Source organism: Cetorhinus maximus, chromosome 29 (genome assembly GCF_964194155.1).
Source record: "Cetorhinus maximus chromosome 29, sCetMax3.hap1.1, whole genome shotgun sequence".
In the NCBI taxonomy this organism is placed as follows: Eukaryota; Metazoa; Chordata; class Chondrichthyes; order Lamniformes; family Cetorhinidae; genus Cetorhinus; species Cetorhinus maximus.
The window spans coordinates 17,646,988-17,671,071 of NC_135907.1; the positions used below are offsets into that span (position 1 = coordinate 17,646,988).

General features: G+C 42.7%; 1 protein-coding gene across 6 annotated transcripts in view; it reads left to right on the forward strand.

Moving 5' to 3' along the window:
* The first annotated feature begins 2,368 nt into the window (after window positions 1-2,368).
* pold1 (polymerase (DNA directed), delta 1, catalytic subunit) overlaps window positions 2,369-24,084 on the forward strand; it is a 112,887-nt gene continuing 91,171 nt past the window's right edge. Inside the window, exons 1-9 of one of the 6 annotated variants that reach the window (XM_078531718.1) lie at window positions 2,383-2,480; window positions 3,989-4,030; window positions 8,290-8,490; window positions 11,200-11,316; window positions 13,103-13,243; window positions 14,746-14,871; window positions 15,499-15,667; window positions 19,607-19,727; window positions 22,752-22,881. In XM_078531718.1, the coding sequence (XP_078387844.1) occupies window positions 8,295-8,490; window positions 11,200-11,316; window positions 13,103-13,243; window positions 14,746-14,871; window positions 15,499-15,667; window positions 19,607-19,727; window positions 22,752-22,881 (1,000 nt within the window). In that variant the 5' untranslated portion in view covers window positions 2,383-2,480; window positions 3,989-4,030; window positions 8,290-8,294. Of the gene's footprint in view, window positions 2,481-3,988; window positions 4,031-7,045; window positions 7,099-8,107; window positions 8,198-8,289; window positions 8,491-11,199; window positions 11,317-13,102; window positions 13,244-14,745; window positions 14,872-15,498; window positions 15,668-19,606; window positions 19,728-22,751; window positions 22,882-24,084 lie in introns of those variants that run through there. The other 5 variants (XM_078531721.1, XM_078531715.1, XM_078531716.1 and 2 more) reach the window with 5 other exon arrangements.

Consider the following 24,084-nt stretch of genomic DNA (forward strand, 5'->3'; position numbering starts at 1 on the left):
TTTGAACTCAGCAAATGCCTCTTCCTGTTTGATTTGGGATGAAGACACACCAAAATTGAAACCATGCGCAAGAACAAACTCCTTGCTTTCTGAGAGTACATGGTCAGAGAGATTTGACCATGCTTTCACTGATCAAAATACACGTATGCAGACTCAAAACGTTAACTTTGTTTTTCCCTCCCCACAGATGCTGTCAGACCTGCTGAGTTTTTCCAGCATTTTCTGTTTTTGTTTAAAATTGATCTGGTTGTGGTCTCACCTCCACCTTCCTGTTTGTCCCCCATTGTCTCGTGGCATCGTTAATCGCATTGCCAAACTGCTTCCACTTAAGTGAGTTTATGGTTGCAGACATGTTCCAAACGGGTCCTGTGTATGGTGCTGCTATCTATTGAAGCAGCATAAATGGATCAAATCGAAAAATGAAAGAAATTTGCGTACCTCAGATCAAGCACAGTGTAGGGCACGGTGTAAATTAGTAACCCTGTTACCAATCTGCAACCACAAGCCTACCTTCACTGATCAAAATACACGTATGCGGACTCGAAATGTTAACTTTGTTTTTCTCTCCCCACAGATGCTGTCAGACCTGCTGAGTTTTTCCAGCATTTTCTTGTTTTTGTTTAAAATTGATCCGGTTGTGGTCTCAACTCCACCTTCCTGTTTGTCCCCCCATTGACTCCTTTAAATGGGACTTGGTGCAAGTTAAAACAAGGGCAGCTGACGTTTGGGTAACTTCAAGTTTGTGGCGGGTAGAGTGTGGGCGAGCAGCCAGAGGCGTATTGGAATATTTGAGTCTAGAGGTGTCACAGGCATAATGGGCTGAATGGCCTCATTCAACACCGCAGGTGTCAGCTATGGCTCAGTTGGTAGCAAGCTCACCTTTGAGTCACAAGGTTCTAGGTTCAACTCCCACCTCCAGGGCTTGAGTACAAAGATCAAGGGTGATGCTTCACCAATCGAGGGAGCCCTGCACTGTCGGAGGTGCCATCTTTCAACGAGATGTTAAACCGAGGCCTCACCTGCCTGCTTGGGTGGAATTAAAGATCACATGGCACTTTTTTGAAGAAGAGCAGGGGAGCTCTTCCCGGTGCTCTGACCTAAATTTATCCCTCAATTAACATCCCTAAAACAAATTATCTGGTCATTATCACATTGCAATTTGTGGGATTTTGCTGTGTGCAAATGGGCTGCTGCATTTTCTACAACAGTGACTACGCTTAAAAAGACATCCAGTGGTTGTGAACGGTTCTATATAAATGCAAGTCTCTTTTTTTTTTGCAAAAATTACACTTTATTCATGAAATATCTGAAAGAACATTACAAAACTTTTCAAAACGACTATCATAAATGCACAACAAAAACAGAATTACCTGGAAAAACTCAGCAGGTCTGGCAGCATCGGCGGAGAAGAAATCAGTTAACGTTTCGAGCCTTCATGGCCCTTCGGCAGACTGAAGCATAGTTAGAAGAAGGGAGAAATATAAATTAAATATAAATATAAAAATATAAATTACCAATTTATATTTCTCCCTTCTTCTAACTATGCTTCAGTTCTGCCGAAGGGCCATGAAGGCTCGAAACGTTAACTGATTTCTTATTCGCCGATGCTGCCAGACCTGCTGAGTTTTTCCAGGTAATTATGTTTTTGTTTTGGATTTCCAGCATCCGCAGTAGCTTTTAGCTTTTTGTTTTTATCATAAATGCACGTTTTTTTTGGAAAAATATACTTTATTCATAAAATATTTCGAATAACATTGCAAAACGTTTCTAAATCGCCATCACAAAAAGTGCAATCGGATTCAACTTTTACACACGGATCCCGAAGATCAATGAATATTACAGTCATTTCAATATGGTCATTACTGACAGTCAGACAGTGCAATGGGACTGGAGTTATCAACATACATCATGTTGTTCAATACAATTATAATACAATTAGTATTCAATGCATAGAATCATAAATGCACGTTTCTTTTTTTTAACAGTGATATAAACCTGAGGATCATTGTCAATGAATGAGCAGGAAATAGACCTAGTTATAAGTGGGAAGGAGAGGCGTGCAGCCAATCAGCATTGCCTACTTTCAGCCAATGCAAGCGCAGCTTTCTTGTCAGCCAATCAACGTTGCCTATTTTCAGCCAATGAGAGCTCAGCTTCGTCAGCCAATCAGCGTCGCCTACTTTCAGCCAATAAGAGCTCAGTTTCATCAGCCAATCAACGTTGCCTACTTTCAGCCAATGCGAACGCAGCTTAGCTGTAGGCCAATCGGGGTTGGTATTTTCCGCCCAGGAGAAAGCACTCTTCCTGTGGACCAGTCAACGCTCAGGCGTCAAACCAATTAGGGGGGGGGGAGTCGCCTGAGGTTGTTGGCCAATCCTGTGAGACGTGCTGCCGTTGCTGCGGTAACCGGGGGGGGTGGGGCGGCGGTTATCCCCTTGGCGGGAGATTGAGGGGAGAAGCAGCGCGAGCGAGAGGCTGAGGTAAAGGAGCTGGAGCCTGAGGCCTAGGCCATGGCTAGAGCTCTGCAGGTTTCCTGCGGCTTTCCTTGGAGCTCCGAGCAGCTGGAAGCCGGTTCGGGCAGCGGGCGGGGGGAAGGAGGGAGAGGAAGGGGAAGGGGAAGGCCGATATAAAATGGAAGCCCCGGCGTTGTGGCGGTTCAGAGACTCTCTGTCCCTGGGGAGGGGATTGAATATCCTCCCCCTCCCCCCCACCCACCCTCCTTGGCCGTTGGTTGATTTTCAAATCCCCCCCTTGGTCTCACGGAATTTTTTGTGCCTGTGAAAGGTTCATATTTTTAGACAGTGACAGTGCTTCTCCAATCTCTCTCCTTGATGCCATTGTGGCTCTTTATCTCGCTCGCCCCAGTCACAAGACACAGGGTTTGAACCCTTCGATTTTATAAACGATCAAAACCTGTTTTCAAACCCCCCACCCCCATCCCCCTACCTATCCCCATCCCCCTCCCCCTCCCCCTCCCCATCTCCCTCTGTGGTTTTGTCCGCTGTCTACCTCTTGTCATCTCCTCCAGCCCCACAACCCTCTGAGATATCCGCCATCCTCTAATTCTGGCCCCTTGACCGTCCCTGATTTTAATCGCTCCGCCGTAGGCTGGCGACCGTGCCGTCGGCTGCCCCGGCTCTGAGCTCCGCAATTCCCTCCCTGAATCTCTCCTCCACCCCGCTTTCCTCCTTAGAGGTGACTTAAAACCTGCCTCGTGACCAAGCTTTTGTCCACCTGACCTAACGTACGAATTAGGAGTAGGTCCCTCGTGCCTGCTCCACCATTCGATAAGGTCATGGTTGATCTGATTGTAGCCTCAACCCCACATTCCCACCTCCCCCTGATAACGTTTCACCCCCTTGTTTATCAATAACCTATCCAGCTCTGCCTTAAAAATATTCAGACTCATCTTCCACTGCCTTTTGAGGAAGAGAGTTCCAAAGACACTCAGCCCTCAGAGAGAAAATTTCTCATCTCTGTCTTAAATGAGCGACCCCTAGTTCTAGATTCCCACACAAGAGGAAACATGTTCTGCACATCCACCCTCTCAAGACCCCCTCAGGATCTTAAAGGTTTCAATGAAGTTGCCTCTTACTCTTCTAAATTCCAACCTGTCCAGCCTTCCCTCATGAGGCAACCCGCCCATTCCTGGTAATAGCCTAACTCTGAACTGCTTGTAACGCAATTAAATCTATCCTTAAATAAGGAGACCAGTACTGTACACAGCACTCCAGATGTAGTCTCACCAGTGCCCTGTACAACTGAAGCATGTCCTCCCTACTTTTGTAATCAATACCACTCATAATATATGATAACATTCTATTAGCTTTCCTAATTATGTGACTCCGTTATCAAATTCAAAGAATTGTTATGGCATAGAAGGAGGCCACTTGGCCCATTGTGTCTGCACTGGCTCTTTGAATGAGCAACTCACCTAGTAACATTCCCCAGCCTTCTCCCTGTAACCCTGCACATTCTAACTTTTCAGATAACAGTAACTAAATAAATGACTTGGATGAAGGGATTGAAGGTATGGTTGCTACATTTGCTGATGATACAAAGATAGGAAGGAAAGTAGGTTGAGAAGAGGACGTAAGGAGGCTACAAGGGGACATGGATGGGTTAAATGAATGGGCAAAGATCTGGCAAATGGAGTATAATGCGGGAAAATGTGAAATTATCCATTTTGACAGGAAGAATAAAAAAGAAGCATATTATCTAATGGTGAGAAATTGCAGAGCTCTGAGATTCAGAGGGATCTGGGTGTCTTAGTGCATGAATCACAAAAAGCTAGTATGCAGATACAGCAAGTAATTAGGAAAGCTAATAGAATGTTATTGTTTATTGTGAGGGGAATTGATTACAAAAGTAGTACACCAGCTTCAGTTGTACAGGATGCTCGTGAGACCACATCTGGAGCACTATGGACTGTAGGTCTCCTTATTTAAGGAAGAATGTAAATGCGTTAGAATCAGTTCAGAGAAGGTTTACTAAACTAGTGCCAGAAATGGGCAGGTTGTCTTATGAGGAAAGATTGGACAGGCTAGGCTTGTGTTTAGAAGAGTAAGAGGCGACTTGATTGAAACATATAAGATCCTGAGGGGTCCTGACAGGGTCAATGAGGAAAGGATGTTTCTTCTTGTGGGAGAATCTAGAACTAGGGTTCCCTGTTTACAAATAATGGGTCGCCCATTTAAGAGATGAGAAGAATTTTTTCTGAGGGTAGTGAGTCTTTGGATTTCCCTTTCTCAAAAGGCAGTGGAGGCAGAGGTAGATAGATTCTTGATAAACAAAAGGGTGAAGGGTTACCAGGGGTAGGTGGGAGGTTATAATTGGATCAGCCATGATCTTATTGAATGGCGGAGCAGGCTAGAAGGGCCGAAAGGCCTACTCCTGGTTTGTATGTCCCCTTTTGAATGCTTCAATTGAACATGCCTTCACCAACTCAGGCAGTGCACATTCTGATTCTGTCTCTTTCTCAATTGCTGTGAGTGATTCATGAGTTACATTGCGCCTTGCCCTATCTCATATTTCCTGAAGCATCTCGCATACAGCGAATTGTTCTATAGTGTGGTGACTTGTTCTGTAGGCAGTTGTAGCTCAATGTGTTATGCACAATGAGATCCCATAAACAGCAGTGAGATGAATGAGCTGCTTCCAGTGATGGCATTGGTTGAGGGAGGAATGCAGACCAGGATTCTGGGGACACTCTTCTAACCAATACTGCCTTGGATTCTTTAAGGGCCAAAGGAAAGAAACTTGCATTTATATAGCACCTTCTACATCCTTAGGATGTTCTGAAGTGCTTTACAGTCAAGTACTTTTGAAGTGAAATTGCTGTTGTAATGTAGTAATTGTGGCATCAATTTGTGAACAGCAAGGCCCTACAAACAGGAATAAAATAAATTGCTAGGTCATCTGATTTATATGTTGGTTAAGGCATGAAGGTTGGCCAGAACACTGAGAGAGCTCTCCTGCTCTTTGATTAGCATTGTGGTAGCTCTTAAAGACAGATGGAGCCTCTATTTAACATCTCATCTAAAAGGTGGCACCCTTGACAGTGGAGCATTCCCTCAGCACTGCAGTGGGTGTGTTGGCCTGGAGTAGGTGCTCAAACCCTGAGTGAGGCTCAGGTCTGCAGCCACCTGACTTGGGCAAGAGGGCTACCAATTGAGACATGGTTGATAATGATTGTTGAGTGATTCTTAATCTGAGGAAAATAACACAGCAAGCAAGAACTGTGGAGAAGTAGCGCCAGGGGTTGTTTTGTTATGTGGTGAACATAAACTTGGGATAGCAATGCCAAAACATGGCAGACAATTTCTATGCAGTAATGCAGGTACAACATATTATGTTTATAATCTGGTTAGTGCATGTACAGTACCTCAAATCCAGCTATCCGAAAACTGGTGGTGCCTGAGAACCAGACACTTTTTTAAAGCGGGCTGTGCAATAATTTTAAATGAATGAAGAAAGATCACTGGCTTGTTCGGGGAGTTGCTGCATCGATGCTATGGCTTGCCGAGTCGGTTTCTGGTTCTAGCACCTGATGTTTTGAGTGGCTGAGTGACCTTTGACCCCACCTGACCCTGCCCAGAGCAGTTCAGGGAGTTGCTGCATCCCGGTAGCTTCACGCTCCTGTCATTTCTTGCTCTCCGAGTGGTCGGAGTGACCCTTGACCTGGGTATCATACTATTTGGTTTTCATGCGTCCCCTATCACTGAATTAAGGGGTTCCAGTTTTTTTCCCCCGAAAACCATCAAGTTCCGAAATGCAGCATGGTCTTCGTCCTGAGGTTGCTGTTTTTGAGACACGACCAGGATGTATATTATGCTCTATCATCGACTGGATTACATTATCCGACAGCGCTGTAGCAAGGCAGTTGAGATGACTTAAAAGCAAAGCTTGAATTATTTGGTGAAACCGTTTTAATGCTATCCCAATGTGTGTTTTCTATGTGGTGAAGGGTTGGCCGTTTAGTTCCACATTTGGCAAGATGTACTTTTGCATATTATTGTTCTGCTTTTCCTTAGGAGAGTGTGTTATGATGGGCAGTGACGATCACAGATACCGCCCGCCCGTGTATTCAATTCCTTTGGAATTCGCCATTGGAAAGATCCCATTATTCTGGAAGGCCTGGTGTTCACATCCCAAAAGATCCAGGCAGGCCCATGGTGGTGTATCTACTATTCTGTGAAATGCTAGGTTAGGATTTAAGGATCCAAATAAAACTTAATGCTGATTGGTTGGCAAATCAATTCTGATTGGCCATGTTGTTGCCATGGAGAAAGCAATGGGAAACTATAGGCTCCCCAAGCTCCCAGGTAACTCAAGAAAAGCACAAGACTTGAACATATTCCTTTTGTTTGCAGAGAACAGGTCCCTGCATATGAATGTATGTCGCTTCTACCAAGTGTAAATGAACCACGCTACGAGCTCGACTGATTATATAAATTGATTTTCTTTTTCTTTTGTCTTTCATGGGATGTGGGCAATGCAGCATTTGTTGCCTATTTCTAATTGCCTTTGAACTGCGTGGTGTGCTAGAGGGGAGTTAAGAGTCAACCACATATTGTGGGTTTGGAAAGACCAGACCAGGTAAGGATGGCATGTTTTCTTTCCTAAAGGCCATTAGTGAACCAGATGGGTTTTTACGACAATCTATGAGACTAGCTTTATACCCTGTATTTTATTAATTGAGTTCAAATTCCACTAGCTGCTGAGAAATTTGAACCTATGTCGCCAGAGCATTAGCCTGGGCCCCTGGATTACTAGTCTAGTGACAGTACCACTATGCCACCATCTTCACCCCACCAGTGTAGTGATTAACGCACTTAGGATTGTTCAGCAAGTTCTGCCCAATCGCAGAATTACATCTAACAGTAGATGTTTTGTTTTAAGTTTTGCAAGTGCGGGTTGGTTGAGTACGGTGTGTATTCTGCCTATTATGAACAACTGAAGAATCATACAGCATGCTCCTATCAGCCAATCGTTGTGACGTACGGCGTACATACATAGTATTGTACCAGCATTGGAATTTTTACACAACATTGCTCAATTGTGTGGTAGGCAGAACATCCTTTGGGACTGAGGCCAGCACCCTATTAGTGGAAAATACCACTTGCGTAGCCACTGCATATTAGCAGCATGAAATGGCTTGCTTAACCTGTTGTTCAAATGTTTGAGATACTTTTGTCTTTCAAGGGTAACCTGAGGTAGACCGGGCACTTTTCAGGTTGATAAGAGGCAGCTCTTGGTCAATTTGTGAGTTTGCATGATACACAGTGAACAATGACCTGATCAGGACAGCCATTGTCCTGTGGGATAGCTTTGATGGGCTCTATTTCTGCATCAAGCTTACAAGCTGAGCAAATGGCAAGGGCCCCATTTATATGATCATTGTCGTGGCCAATCTTGTAGCTCGTGGAGCTATAACCAATCAGCATTATTTTCTCCTGTAATATAAATTGTTATAATAATTTGAAATTTGACATTCTTGCATTTGTCCTGATGAGTGCAAGATGAGAAGCTTCAACACGTCTCTCTTTTCAGTGATACAGAAAATAAAATGCTTCTATTATTACAATAAGTCTTTTTGCTTGTGCAGGCTGGAATATTGATGTGAACCATACACACTATAATAGTGACTATACTTCAAAAGGACATTATTGGCTGTAAAGCACCTTGGACATGAAAGGTGCTATATAAATGCAAGTTCTTCTTTAAAAGCACCCGATGTCTGCAGAACTCCCAATTAAATGACCGGCAACATCCTTTCTCTTTAAATAGATAAAATGCAGTTTGCAAGAAACAAGCCGTTTGGCGGCAGTGGTGATGGCAATCGGCCACAGGCGAAGAGGCTCCGTGGAGATTGGGATGATGAGGGACCGTCACAGTTTGAAGAAGAGCTGGCGTATCTGGATGAAGTGGAGGCAGAAATGGCAATGGATGCCAAGGAAGTGCAGGCATCGAATGACGTGGTTCCAATTGGTAGGTGGCGGATTGTTTTAGATGTGAATGACTGGGTTTGATATAGACTAATTGATAAGAGATTGATTGCTGTGTTTAGTCAGCAATTATTATCATTATTGTATGATAACCAGGCTGGTAGCAGTTGAGCTGGATGGATGGACCTGTGTTTTTTTTCACTTCCAACCATTCCAATGAATGTGGGAATGTTAATTTATTTTAAGACATTTTTCTTCTCGTTTTCTACCCCTCTTTGTTGGGTTCAGCTCCCTGAGCACTGACAGATCTTCTGTACCTCACCCAAGTGACTATTCTCAATGTATAAGCTTCAGTAGTGAACATTAGGAGGTTGTTTGTTCACGGGGACATCGCAGGTAGTCTCCTCTGACCTCTGTGCATGTATTTTTCGACACCGAATCGAGTTTAGCAATAGGAAGGCTGGCTGAACTGGGCACTGCCTCTAATTGTAGCACTCTTACTGCTCGCTACCTTATCTGAAATCAGGTGCCATATCTCTGAACGTTGAAACTGGGCCCTTCAACTGAAAGGGTTTCTGTTGTAAATTTGGGTCTTGTTGTGCTCTTGGTTTAGTGGTATAGTTCTCTCTCCTATCAGCAGACCCCATGTCCCTTGTATATGGAGGGCACTGGTGATGGATCAGGTAGATATTGAGAGCGGGAACTCTAGTCAAGCAAATTCCTGTATCCCTGGATGTTGCTGAATATCGCTGAGCGGTGAGTATTCCATAGCCGTCCTGACTTGTGGCTTTTTGGTGGTAGAGAGGCTTTGAGGGGTCAGGAGGCATCTTGCTCTTGTAGCGATTTTAAAAAAATTATTCGTTCATGGGATGTGGGTGTTGCTGCATCCCTAGTTGCCCTAGTTCAGAGGGCATTTAAGACCACTTTGCTGTGGGGTCTGGAGTCACATGTAGGCCAGGTAAGGATGGCAGATTTTCCTTCCCTAAAGGGCAACCAGATGGGTTTTTACAACAATTGACTATGGTTTCATGGCCATCGTTAGACTTTTAATTCCAGATTTTTATTGAATTCAAATTCCACCATCTGGATTTGAACCCAGGCTCTCAGAGCATCATCCTGGGTCTCTAGATTACTAGTGCAGCGACAATACCATTATGCCATCGTCTTCCCCCTTAAAAAATGATGGTGTTATGTGCTGGTTCAGTTAAGCTTCTGGTCGATGGGGACCACCTGATTTGTTAATGACGTAGGACTCTATGACGGTAGTACCATTATAGGTTAAGAGGAGACAGCTGGACTTCTTCCTTCTCATGATGGTCACCACCCACCACTTGTGTGAATGTCATGTACCACTTGTTAGCCCAAGTTTGGATATTGTCAGGGACCTGTAGTAGGTTGACATGTGCTGCTTCGTTATCAGAGGAGTTGGGAATGGATTAAATACTGGAATCATCAGCAAATTGCCTCAGTGTAGTGCTTATGACTAACTTCATTCACTTTAATCACTATGACTTGTCCCTGCTTGATAATGCATATCAGTGAATATGCTTCACTACCCTAGACCACAAGGTGATTGTGCTCAACTTAAACAAAACTCTCCCACATCCGAACCTTCTGATTCTGGGCAAAAGCCTGATCCAGCATCTTTCACTTTAAAACTTGACTGTTCCAGTGTATTTCCATCTCTATTACCCTTTGTTCACAACCAGAAGAGAGAGCCTTTGACAGACCACCCTTGCCCAGCATCCCAGACAGAGACTTCTAAAATAGTGGATGTGAAGTTTATCGATTAGCAAGACAGGCTAACAAATGGCTTAATTATTTTCTGATGTTTGGGGAAACAACTTAAAATACCTAGTCATCAGCATTTTTAACCAGCTTTAATTTCATCGTTTATTTATTACATTTGTGTGAATACTGTTTGCATAAAAATCTCCCACTCCTCCTGTCAATATAAATGTAGTTCTTTCCCAAATTATTCCTTTTGAAAATTAGTCAAAATAAATCCAAAAAGTAACCACACTCGAATAAATTTTCACTCCAGTATTATCAATTACTGATTTTACTGTGTCTTTTGGCAGAATTAATGTGATTCTGTATCCAAAAGATAAAGGCACCTTTGCTCTCTCGGGCATGTTGCTCACCTCTCTGTGGGTTGAGAGAGAAATGCTTGTGTGAATATCTTCCAAGGACATGAGTTCAGGTCTGTGGTACAGAGCTGTGGGCCTGAGTAAGCAGGTCTCAGCTGGTGTAGCCTTTGGGACACAGTTGAAATCTAGGTGAGAGGCAAAAAAAAAATCGATTAGGCTTCCTCATTCTCCTATGACTGTGAATGTAGTTGAGGGGAGGGATGGTGTTGTGTGAACACAGGGCAAGCGTTAGTTGTGATGGCCTCTTGTGGCCAAATAGCTCATTGACATTAATTATCAAGGCTCATGTCTGAAGATTGGCCACTTGGGCGAGGTACCATCAGCCACTGATGCCCTTGGAACCTGAGTAAGCAGTGGCACCTAGAAGAGGAGGGAAGAACACTGAAAGAAGGAAATCCGTTCTGAGCCTTGAACTGTGACAGATGAACTTCTGATTTCCAGTGATCTCTGGTGATTTTATACTAAGGAAAATGGGATAATTTCTCTTAAACTGTGCCATGTATTCTTCCCTTTTCCATTCACCTTGGCCATTTTGCCTGTCCGGTGGCTAAATACAGATAATTTGACTTGTGCTAAAAGCTCTTTTTCTTCCCTGTGTTTAGGAAACCTGTTTTCTTCCAAGGTTATGAACAACAAATGGCAGCGCCCGCCAGCACCCAAAATTGACCCAAAAGTGGATACAATCACCTTCCAGCAGATGGAGCTGGAGTACTACGTGGGTAAGTGGTGGGACCAAGGGTTGGTGGGCAATAGAAAGCTCGGAGGAAGCTTGAATTCAACTCTCCCCACTCCCAGTTAGACTGTGACATAGTATCAAAGCTTCACCCAAAAGCTTTTGAGGCTTGGAGGTGGATTCGTTACCCATGGTCAAGGACATTAAGGGTTACAGAACCAAGGCAGGGTGACAGAGCTGAAATGCAAATCAGTTGTAATCTAATTGAATGATGGAACAAGCTCAAGGGGCTGAATGGCCTACTCCTGTTTAATTATAAATAGTTCTTTCCTAACTAGAGAAAAAAGCTGAGGAGAAAAGGCCATTTAGTCTATCAAACTTAGCCCGGTGGCGTTTCAACTCAACCAGCCGAGCATCCGACTTCATTTTGCACTTCCCTCGCCCCTTTAATTCCAGAACTTTTCGTGATTATTTACCAGGTAACTTTTGAGTAAAGGAATATTTTTTCCGAGTGTAAAGTTATATTCTCTATTGGCTTAGCTGACCTATATCCTGGCTTCCTCATCTGCCTGCAATTTAATTCCAGATTAATTTGGTAAATGATCTGTTCGTTATGGTATTGCTGCTTGTGGGAGCTTCCTGTGTGCAAATGGCTGCTGCATTACAAGAGTGACTACACTTCAAAAATACTTAATTGGTTGTAAAATGATTTGGGGCGTTCTGTGGTTGTGAAAGGTGTTACAGAAAGGCAAGTCTTTCTTTCATTTTGGCCTTGTCAAAAGCTTTAAACGCTGTAACAGTCAATATGACAAGCTCCCCTCTCACTAAAATCGCGCACTTCCCTGACCGGGAATCGAACCCGGGCAGCGGCGGTGAAAGCGCCGAATCCTAACCACTAGACCTTAAACATGCAAATAAACAGTATCATAGGGTTTATTTTATTTGTAATGTTGTGAGGGAAGTTGAGGTTTGTCGAGCAGCATGCTCACCTCCTAAATCCTTACTGACCTTTACCGTTCAAGTTCCTGCTCAAACCTTTTTTGTATGCTTTGGGTCTGGCTCAAGTTTGATCCCCATTTGAGAAACAAGCATTATATTTCCAGCCCTGCTGAATGTATTATTACTGTAGCCAGTGCTATGCAAATTTCCTTGGTAGTCTCCTTCAACATAGGCCACCTGGCTCAGGAATTTGCAAATCTTCCATACGTTTAACATAGCAACCACCTACTCAGTGACGTCAAACACATGCTTCTTGTATCATGATAATTAGACAGTGAACCATTATTTTCCTGCCTGGGGAGCGTTAACTCTGCCGTTTCCCCTTCAGTAGTTTCAATTGCGCCAATATTATCTTTCATTAATAATTATCTTCCTCTCTTAGTTTTTAACCATAGAATCATAGAACAATGCAGCACAGAAGAAGGCCTTTTGGCCCATTGAGTCTGTGCTGAATAATATAGAGAAAGCTTTGTTTCCTCTGTTTGAAGTCCTTTTGCCAGATTCCTCTGTGTGCCTTTCTTTGAACCTGTTAGAAGGAATACTTGAGAAAATTCAAAATGTGATTCTTTTCCACTCTTGTTCGTTTTGTCCACTATGCTTTTCTTCCTTAACTCCATTTCATAAGAACATAAGACATAAAAAAAGCTTGCATTTATATAATGACTTTCACAACCATAGGACATCCCAAAGTGCTTTACAGCCAATGAAGTATCTTTGGAGTGTAAATAATGTTGGAAACCTGGCAGCTAATTTGTATGCAGTGAGCTCCTCCAAACAGCAAATGAGATGAGTGCCTGTTATTTTTAATAATTGTAGTTTTCTTTTTCTTGAAGGATCCTATGTTGCTGGAATGCCTGGGAATAAACAGGGACCAGTTCCTGTTACCCGAATGTTTGGAATTACAATGGAAGGGAATAGTGTCTGCTGCCACGTACATGGATTCATGCCTTACTTCTACGTTAAGGCACCACCTGGTGAGATTTTGTAAACCCTTACAATAATGGAGATGATTTGACTTTTATAAGGATCCACTTTCTGTAAAGTGGATTCACATTCCACTTTAGTTGCCAAGTTTCAGTATTGACTACCTCCCTGTCAGATATAACACAGGAGCCATAGCAGAAAATTCACTCTATTTTGGCCCTAAAATGCACTTTGAACCAGAATCTCAAAATTATGCCAGTATAAATCTGCTGAATTTAACAAATTACCCATTCTTTTTCCATCTGCAAGTGAGATTGTCTAATTTGTTCCTTGATTATAGCTAACTTTTATTTAACTTCTAATGAGAACAAGAAATAGGGACAGGAGCAGGCTTTTCAGCCCTTCAAGTCTGCTCCGTCATTCCAAGAGATCATCCCTGATCCTCTACCTCAACTCCATCTTACTTTACTATCTCCATATCCATTGATTTCCTTAAGGTACAAAAAAGCACTGATCTCTGTCTTGAATATAGTTAGTGCCTGAGAATCAATGGCTCTCTGGGGCAGAAAATTCCAAAAGTTCACAACCCTTAGAGTGAAGAAATTTCTCCTCATCTCAGCCCTAAACAGCCAATCCTTATTCTGAGATTGTGATCCCTAGTTCTAGACCCTCCATCTAGGGGAAATATCCTCCCAGCATTTGCCTTGTCGAGCCTCTTAAGAATTTTATATATTTCAATGAGGTTGCCTTCTTCTAAATTCTAGGAACCCGCGCCTAATCTACCTTGGGGATGGTGAAAATGTGACATATAGGATGCATCAGTGTCTCAGGAATTTCCCATTTGCAAGATATTCCCAGGCTTATTTACTAGAGTTCCAGTGTTTTCTTTTGTTCTCTTCTTCGGCTACGGATCTCTCCCCTTTGCAATGGCATGCCACGTTCTGTTGGCTTGAGAGGCTGACTTAAAAGGAGCATTTATAGAATAGTAAAGCACAGAGAGGCCATTTGGCCCATCATGTCTGCTCCAGGCCTTTCAAAGAGTAGCCCGGGTAGTCCCACTCCCCAGCTCTTCCTGAATATCTCTTCAAGTATTTATTCAGTTCCTCTTTGTAAGCTCCTATTGAATCTCTTTCTGTTGCCCCATTTGTTCTTATGATGCTAGTAAGGCCGTATTTATTGGCCATCCCGAGTTGCCCTGAGAATGTGGTGGCTTCTTGGATCACTTCAGGCATTGATAGTCTGTGAGAACTAGTGTTACCCACTAAAGGGAAGGCTGGAGCTAAATGCATGGCAAAGACAAGAATATTGACAGAGCTGAACTCTGCTTAAGCCTCTGTTTGAACCTGGATGTGTTGTTCAGCGTCAAAACTATAAAGGCTGCTGTCCTACCTGGCATTGCTTGAGTAAGTAAATATTTGCAATGTTATTTTGGTTAAAAGTCTGTTGTGGTCACCTCCCAAGGTGATGTGTCTCACTGCTATGGACCCTCTGAGCAGTCACGTTTTTGTTACTGTTTGGTTTTATTAACCATGAAACATAATTCGCCTGACAGATTTTGGTTCGCAACACCTCCATGATTTTCAGCGGGAGCTGAACGCAATTGTGATTAAGGACATGAGATCAAATAAGGACAACATTTCACAAGTGGTTCTGGCAGTTGATATTTGTCTGAAGGAGAGTAAGTATAAAATTCATTTGTGTGGCTCCTGCAGTTCTCTCCCATGTAATGGTTGGGGAAACCAAGGAGAAGGGCCAAACTCCATTGAGAAATGCCACAATGGTTGAAAGTAGTAGGATTGATCATCAGGTAAATTAGAAAGCTTTTTTGAACATGTAGGAGCCTGTAGATTGTCAGAGGAAGAGGAAGGTAAAGCACTTTGGTTTCCAGATTCTGAGAAGAATGAGTTCTAGCAGGAGATGGTTTGATGTGAGCTAGAGCTACGATAAGAGTGTCACAATTGACCTGAACAGGGCTAAGGCGAGGGCAAGTTTCTGACTCCTCATCACCTTGAGCCCTGCTGGAAAGTGTGTGTGTCTGGGTGTCAAGTGAGCAGATGACTAGACTCTATGAGGACCACTACAGTTGAATAGCCTGTGATACTTGCTCTACAACAGCTTGCATTTATGGCATGTTGTCTAGTTTTGCATGAAAGGAAGTCCGCTTTGACAAGGCACCAGAAAGTTCCCGTTCCAAAGGGAATGTCCTAGCAGGGTAAACTATGTTAAGGAGAGGCATGAAGAAAATCAGTATGTTTCAACATTCCTGAGGATATGCTTTCAGGTGATGACTGGTGTGTAATTACAGATATGTACGGCTATGGAGGAAATACTAAGATGCCGTTTCTGAAGATTACGATGGCACTACCTCGTTTAATTGCCCCTGCGAAACGCTTGCTAGAGCAAGGATTCCGCTTTGGTTCAACCCCAATGTATAACTATCAGTCATATGAGGCCAACATAGACTTTGAAATCAGGTATTTACTATTTCTTTGTGTGTGTCAAAGAAATTGTGCAAAGAAAGGTTCATATGAACATATGAAATAGGAGCAGAAGTAGACCATTCAGCCCGTTGAGCCTGCCCCACCATTCAATAAGATCATGGTTGATCTGTTTATACTACTAATTCCACATTCCCACCTACCCCCAATAACCTTTGATTCCCTTGCCTAACAGGAACCTACCTGTCTCTGTCTTAAAGATATTCAATGACCCCATTTCCACCGCCTTCTGAGGCAGAGAGTTCCAAAGTCTCACAACCTTTTTGAGAGAAAAAAATTCTCCTCATCTCTGTCTTAAAAGGGCACCCCCTAGTTTTAAAACAGTGCCCTCTAGTTCTAGACTCACCCACAAGAGGAAACATAATTTCCATGTCCACCTTGTCAAGACTGTTCAGGATCTTATATACTTCAATCAAGTCACCCATCACTGTTCTAAACTCCAGTGGAAACAAGCCCAGTCTGTCTAACCCTTCCTTATAAGACAACCCACTCATTCCATGTATCAATCCAGTAAATCATCTCTGAACTGCCTCTAATGTATTAACATTCTTTGTTAAATAAGGAGACCAAAACTAAACACAGTATTCACGATGTGGCCTCACCAATGCCCTGTATAACTGAAGCATAACATCCTTACTTTTATGTTCAGTTCCTCTCGTAATGAAGGATAGCATTCCATTAGCCCTCTTAATTACTTGTACCTGCATACTAGCTTTTTGTGACTCATGCACGGGATCCCTCCGCACCTTGGAATTCTGCAGTCGTATTCCATTTATGTAATACTTTACTTTTTTTTTTATCCTTCCTGCCAAAGTGAGCAACTTCATATTTTCCCACATTGTGCTCCATCTGCCAGATTTTTGCCCACCTACTCAACCTATCTAAGTCTACCTGCAACCTCCTTATGTCCTCTTCACAACATACCTTCCTACCTATCTTTGCGTCATCTGCAAATTTAGCTACCATGCCTTCGTTGCCCTCATCTAAGTCATTGATATAAATTGTTAAAAGTTGAGGCCCCAGTACAGACCCCTGCGGGACTCCGCTCGTTACATCCTGCCAATCAGAAAATGACTCATTTATGCATACTCTGTTTTCTCCCAGCCAGCCAATCTTCTATCCATGCTGATATGTTGCCCCCGACACCATGAGCTTTTATTTTCCGCAATAACCTTCGATGTGGCATCTTATTGAATGTCTCCTGGACATCCAATTACAGTACATCTACAAGCTCCCCTTTATCCACGGCGCAAGTTACTCCTTCAAAGAGCTCCAATAAATTGGTTAAACATGATTTCCCTTTCACAAAACCATTCTGATTCTTCCCAATTACCTTGAGTTTTTTTTCTAAGTGCCCAGCTATATCTACCTCAATGATTGATTCTAGCGCTTTCCCCACGACAGATGTCAGGCTAACTGGCCTATAGTTTCCTATTTTCTGCTTTCTCCCTTCTTGAATAGAGGGGTTATATTTGCTACTTGCCAGTCTGATGGAACTTTTCCAGAATCTAGCGAATTTTGGAAAATTAACATCAATGTGTCTCTGACCTCATTAGCCACCTCTTTTAAGACCTGAGGGTGACGGGCTGCAGGACCCAGAGACTTGTCAGCCCACAGTTCCAACAGCATGCTCAGTAAGGCTTCCCTAGTGATTGTAATTTCACCAAGTCCCCCTCTCCTTCCACCTCTTGTTTTATGGCTGTTACTGGAATGTTTTTGTATCCTCTGTCATGAAGACAGAAGCAAAATATTTGTTTATTTTATCCGCCATTTCCTTATTTTGTACTATTAATTCTCCATTCTCACTCTCTAGAGGACCAACACTCACTTTATTTACTCTTTTCCTTTTTAAATACCTGAAGATGCTCTTGCTAACTGTTTTTACTTTTCTAGCTAGCTTCCTCTCATAGTCTTAATTTCTTTCTCCTAATTAACCTTTTAGTCATTCTCTGCAGTTTCCATTTATATAGCATCTTTTACAACCTCAGGACATCCTGGAGCACTTTACAACCAGTTAAGTACTTTTGAAATGTAGTCACTTTTGTAATGTAGGAGACATGGCTGTCAATTTGTGCACAGCAAGCTCCCACAAACAGCAATGAAAGAAATGACTTGATGTTTTTTTGGTGGTGTTGGTTCAAGGATCAATGTTGACCCAAGACACCAGGAATGCCTCCCCTTTTCTTTGAATAATGCCGTGGGATCTTTTATGGGTCCACTTGAGAGGGCAGACGGGCCTTGGCTTAACTTCTCATCTGAAAGACGCCACCTCAGACAGTATAGTGCTCCATAGTACAGCATTGGGCGTGTCAGCCTGGATTATATGCACAGGTCTCTTGTGTGGGACTGGAAACCGCCATCTTTTGATTCAGGTGACGATGCTGAACTGAACCATGGCCAACAAATGAGTAGTCAATAGCTGTTTCACAGAATTGTTACAATGCAGAAGGTGGTCATTTGGCCCATCGTGTCTGCAATGGCTCTCCAAGTGAGAAATTCACATAGTACCATTCCCCCACCTTCTCCCCATAACTCTGCACATTCTTCATTTTCACATAACAGTCTAACTCCCTCTTGAATGCCTCGATTGAACCGGCCTCCACCACGCTTTCATGCAGTGCATTTCGGATCCTAACCACTTACTGCATGAAAATGTTTTTCCTCATGTCGCCATTGCTTCTTTTGCCAATTACCTGAAATCTGTGTCCACTCATTCTCAGTCTTTTCATGAGTGGGAACGGTTCCTCCCTTTCTGTCCCTCATGATTCTGAATACTTATCAAATCTCCTCTCAGCCGCCTTCTCCAAGGAAATCAGGCCCAACTTCTCCAATCTAGCTTCATAACTGAAGTTCCCTATCTCTGGAACCATTTTCTTGTGAATCTTTCTTGCACTCACTGCAATGACTTCAGTAAATTCTTCCTAAAGTGTGGTGCCCAGAACTGGATGCAGTATTCTAGCTGTGGCCAAACCATTGTCGTATGCAAGTTCAACATAACACCTCCTTGCTCTTGTACTCTATGCCCTTATTTATCTTAAATTGTCTCCAAGTTCCTCCTACCAGAATGAATTACTTCACACTTCTCGCATTGAACTTAATCTACCACTTTCTTTTGTAAACCTTTTCTTTTGGGTGAGGGAGCATAATAGTCTAAATGTGTTTGATATGTGCTGTGTTTTGTTGCTTGTAATATTGGGCTTTTGCCAATAGGGGTTATCTGTGAGCCATAGAAATGGCACAGGTTCCACTAGTGACAAAATGGGTACAGTTCCATTTACACTGTCTACACTTAGCACGGTCAGCTGCTTATATCGTTTAAATAGCGTTAACCATGTGCCATGACCATAACTGATTTCAGAAGCACTGCTCGTAATGTAATGCTGGCTATCTCAGGTAGTTCAATAATTTCTTTACACTTCATTAATTCTCTGTATTTACCGATCTAAGCAGCTCTGCTGATTTCAGGCAAGGTCGGGCCTTTAAACAACTTCCAATTAGCTGGCCTGTTTGGACCATTCATTTAGCTGTTTGTTCTGCTTTGAAATGCGATGTGTTTGCACGCAAACGACTAACTGCAGATGTCTCCCTCTTGTGTTCTCTGCTCTCACCTATATTTAGCTATTTATCAGTGTTGCTTAGAGGAAACTTCAGGCATTTTACATCATGCCTGTTTTTGAAACAAATATTGGTTCCATTTGGTCTTTTAATCACATTTGGTGGGAAAAAGGTGCTAACACAAACATATCCACTACTGTACTTGGTATTACACAGGCCTCAAGGTGTTTTTTCGTTGAGTCGGGCAGGTTCTGAGCCCACAGTGTGTGCAGATGTGTGGAAGGGCACTGTTGAAAAGATTGAATATAATTTTTCTTTAAATCTTGCATTTTTCTCCCTTTCCTGCAATATTTTTTGAAGATTCATGGTGGACAGTGATGTTGTTGGCTGTAACTGGATAGAATTGCCTGCTGGAAAGTACTTGTTAAGGGAAGAACAGACACCAGGAAACTCTACTACAACAAGGGACAACCCCAGAAAGGTGTGTTCGATAAAAGACTAGTTGGGTTGTATTTTTAGAGGGGTATGGAACGGAGTTAATCTTTTAAGAACTTGCATTCTTCTAGCCTGATACAGTAATTCCTGGAAGGCTAGCCCTCCTCTTCGAAGCATGACTTTGCCAAGCCTTTTGGAGAGCTGAAAACGCAGATCCTCTAACATAAAGCCTTGGGAAATGCAGGAATGTTTTAAAGTGTCATAGTAGGGCTTCTGCTTGTCATGTGGCATCGGGCTAAACTGAACAATTATTTTCTCTCAGCAATACTCAGAAGAACTTGTATTTATATAGCCCAGATTTGTGCTCAATTCTCTGCAGTGGGACTTGAACCCAGAACCTCGTGACTCAAATGTGAGGGTGCTACTATCTGATCCATGGCTGAAGTTGATCAAATTTGTCATTTTGGGCACTAAATAATATGGATGTGGATAGGGACTGACTTAAATAATCATTTACCACTGTGCCCAGAGTTATAGACATGTACCACAGAGCTTCAGAGGCCACAGGAACAGCCAGTCAGCCCCTTGAACATGTTTTGGCATTCAAAGAGACCTTGCTTCACGCACCCGCATCTGCCCCATATCCCTTGGTAACTTTGGTTAACAAAAAACTTATCAATCTCCGATTTAAAATGAATAATTCATCTTGCACCTATTGCCATTTGCAAAAGAAAGTGCCAAACTTCTACCACCTTTTGTGTGTAGAAGTGTTTTATGATTTCACTGTTGAGAGGTCTATCTTTAATGTTAGACCACACCTAAAACCCCTGCTCTCTTTAATTTATGTACATCTCAAATTGTTGATGCTAACAGATCTGATTTGCAATTGGTTCATTGGTGAAAACAATCCTTTGCAAACTTTCGGGCTCACAAAATTCAAAGAGGACAAACCAGAAAATAAAGCTGTAGTGCATTGCTCTTGTCCCATGTTTGCTCTCCCTTTTTGTGTGTGGCCTCCTGTTGGTGCCCTGCTTCTTCGGATTGCATGTTGCTGATTCAATTATTATAATTTAAAATAAGTTTTGCATGTTTATGACGGTCGTTAAAACCCACAGTGGTTTGAAGATGCTCTTCTATATCATTTAGTTTTATACACCAATGAAATTCTGGGCCTCAGATCGCGACCAAAAGAGAAACCTTTGTTATTGAACCCATGTGACTCTGGACACTCATTTTAGGAAGTACTTTGTTATAGAGTCATAGAGTCAACAGGCTGAGAGAGGTATGATTCTATTTTAATTCCCTAAATACGCTGGTGTCTGAAGTAGCTGGAACACCTGCCCATATCATTCTCTCTCATCAAAAATAGAAAATACTAGCATCAATCAGTGGATCAGTTCAAGAAACACTCTTTCTCCACAGATGCTGCCTGACCTGAATGTTCCCAGCATTTTCTGGTTTTTATTTCAGATTTCGAGCACCTGCAGTATTTTGCATTTTGTTTCATTTTCTCTCATGACTTTTGCACCTTTTAAACCGCCCTCATTTTAAAGAAATGAGCATATGGCCACAACTGGTAAAGAGGGCAGTTACGTATTGTTTGCTGTTTTTCCACTCTCCCCTCCTGCAGTAGTTCTCTTCTGTTTGTGCCAGCAGTTTTCTGGAGCTTCACCTAGGTAATTGATCATTTTTTATCTGTGAGCATAGACAGTGATCGGTGGCAGGCTGTTTGACTAGTTACGGCTTAACAGTGGAACCCCATTCTATTCTCTCCTAACGTCCTTGCACAAGCACTTCCTATATGAATAACAATCCAGTCTAACACTTTTTCTTTCAATTCCACCTCCATTGATTTTTCCTTGGTTTCAGTTTTCCTCTGATTATACAGCTGTGAGGTGCCTTGGAAAGTTTTGTAGTAGCAGCAGCCCACAGAGGTTAGGACCCCAACTGGTGCCATTAGTTCATTCAGCATGAACAAGAAATGAAACCCAGCAACTTCTGTGGTCTGTAGTGGCTGCAATCAATGTTCTCTTTAATGTTCTCTTTAAGGCATGGCCTGTTTCTCGCACTGCGTGGTCCCTTTATGATTGATGGATGGCCTGCTTGTCCCCTGTGTGGCACATTCCTGATTGCGCTGCAGCTGTGCATCTGCGCAGCTCAAGTTAAATGGATCCCGAGCCAGATGGTGAAGTATGATTCTAGACACATATCTTTTTCTTGATAAAAGCAAAATACTGCGGATGTTGGAAATCTGAAGCAAAAACAGAAAATGCTGGAAAAACTCAGCAGGTCTAACAGCATTTGTGGAGTGAAAGAAAGAGTTAACGTTTTGAGTCCGTATGACTCTTCATCAGAGCTCTGAAGAAGAGTCATACAGACTCGAAACGTTAACTCTGTTTTTCCCTCCACAGATGCTGTTAGACCTACTGAGTTTTTCCAGCATTTTCTGTTTTTGTTTCCTTTCTCGATAGGTTTATTTACAGAATGCAGCATTGCATATCTCTGCATCCCAACCAACAGTGTCCCAGCAATCCCTTTTCATATGTTCTCAAGATGCTTAATCGATATCTTCCACCTGTTTACCCTTAACCATAACAATCCAATTAATATAACATGAACAGTTTAGAGGGAATGTTGGCTGCAATGTATACTACTTACTGGATGCACTGCAGTAACTTTGCCAGTATCAACCAAGCCTGTGATCTTCACCAAATAGAAGGGCAAGGGGAGCAGCTGCTTAGGAACGCCAACAGCTCCAAGGTTTTCCTCCAAGTCCTCTCCAAGTCTCACACACCATGTCAACTTGGAAATATGTTGCTGTTCCTTCATTGTCGCTGAGGTCAAAATCGTAGAACTCTCCAACCAACAACACTTCATCAATTGGACTGCAGTAGTTCAAGAAGGTGGCGGCTCACCACTACCTTCTCAAGGCACTTCAGCATGGGCAATAAATGCTGGTCTCACCAGTTACACCTACACCTTGGAAAATGAATAAAAAGGAAAAGTTGCACATTAAGCATTACGTTCACTAACTGAATAGCCTTTCTTTAATTTTTGCTGTGTCATACAGGTGACTTTGGCACAGATTGAGGTGGACGTCGCCTGGACGGACTTCATCAGCCATCCTGCCGAGGGCGAGTGGCAGAAAATCCCTCCACTTCGAGTGCTGAGTTTTGACATAGAGTGTGCTGGCAGAAAGGGTATGTTTAATAAATTCTACAACCAAATATTTGTTCTTTTCAAACCTCATTTAAAATGTTTTGAATGATTGGGATCAGTATGGTGTATTTTCCTCCAGGAGCTAATATTAACTCATTTCATACTTGTGCTGACATTTTGTGTGTATTAGTGGAGGAAAACAGACCCGTAAATGTACATGCTCTTAAAAAAAAAAATTCTTTCCCCAAGTTCGTTCCCTCCTTTAGTACTGTCCGTGGTCATCAGTGGCCTTTGGGTGCCTTGCTGATGTGGCCATTCTTTGTGTGTGAATGCAGACAGTACTACTGTATCTTTAGGGGAATTACAGGCACTCTGAACCTTACCTTCATCTGATGTTCATTGAAATGCAGTTTGCAGCATAGGTGAGAAATGGGAACCTTGACTCAGTTCTCATTCCCAGTCTTCCCAACTGTAGTGGCAATGTAACCAATTGTAGCCTCGCCCCCACCCCATTATCACTAACCTGACAGAGATCCATTCATCCAGCACAGACTTGGGTTGGACCTGAGAGAATCTGATCTGTATGACTTAGTATTTTTGAATAAATATTTGAATGAGGGGAAGAAACAGTGCCAGGTGATGAAATAAACCCCCTTGTCCCAGTAATTTTTGGATTCCTGTAACAAAGAACTAGCACAGCATAACCTCCATTTGTACCTTTAACAAGAAATACTCAGACGTAGAACAGAGACTTTTGCCATGGCTTGATTTGATGCAGTATGAAGAAAAAATTCATAAATGATTTGCATGAGAGAGTCTGTTTCACTGAGAGAGTTTGTTTTTCTTTGCATGCATTTGGACTGCCTCCCTCATGCATGTTTTTCCCTGATAAAAGAGTGTAAAATGGTTCTTGTGTTAGAAAGGGAAAAAATAAAGATGAAAGAGGTGGGGAGCTGGAAAAAATGTGTATGTCCATTTTTCCCCAGCAGCCCCATTTCCAATTTTGTACAGTCCGCTTGTGATATGGGCCTTACTCTAGCTGATGGGAAAAGCAGCCGATTTTCTACCAAGCACCTGCCAGTATAACTATGTAATGGCCACTTCGTGGGCTGGATGATTCTACCATACATGTGTGTGCGTATGTGTTCTCGCTTGCCTGGGGGTGGGGAGGCGGGTCAATCCCTGATCCATCACTTGGCATCTTCTGTGTACACTGTGAAAGATGATTTTTATTTTTGGCCTCC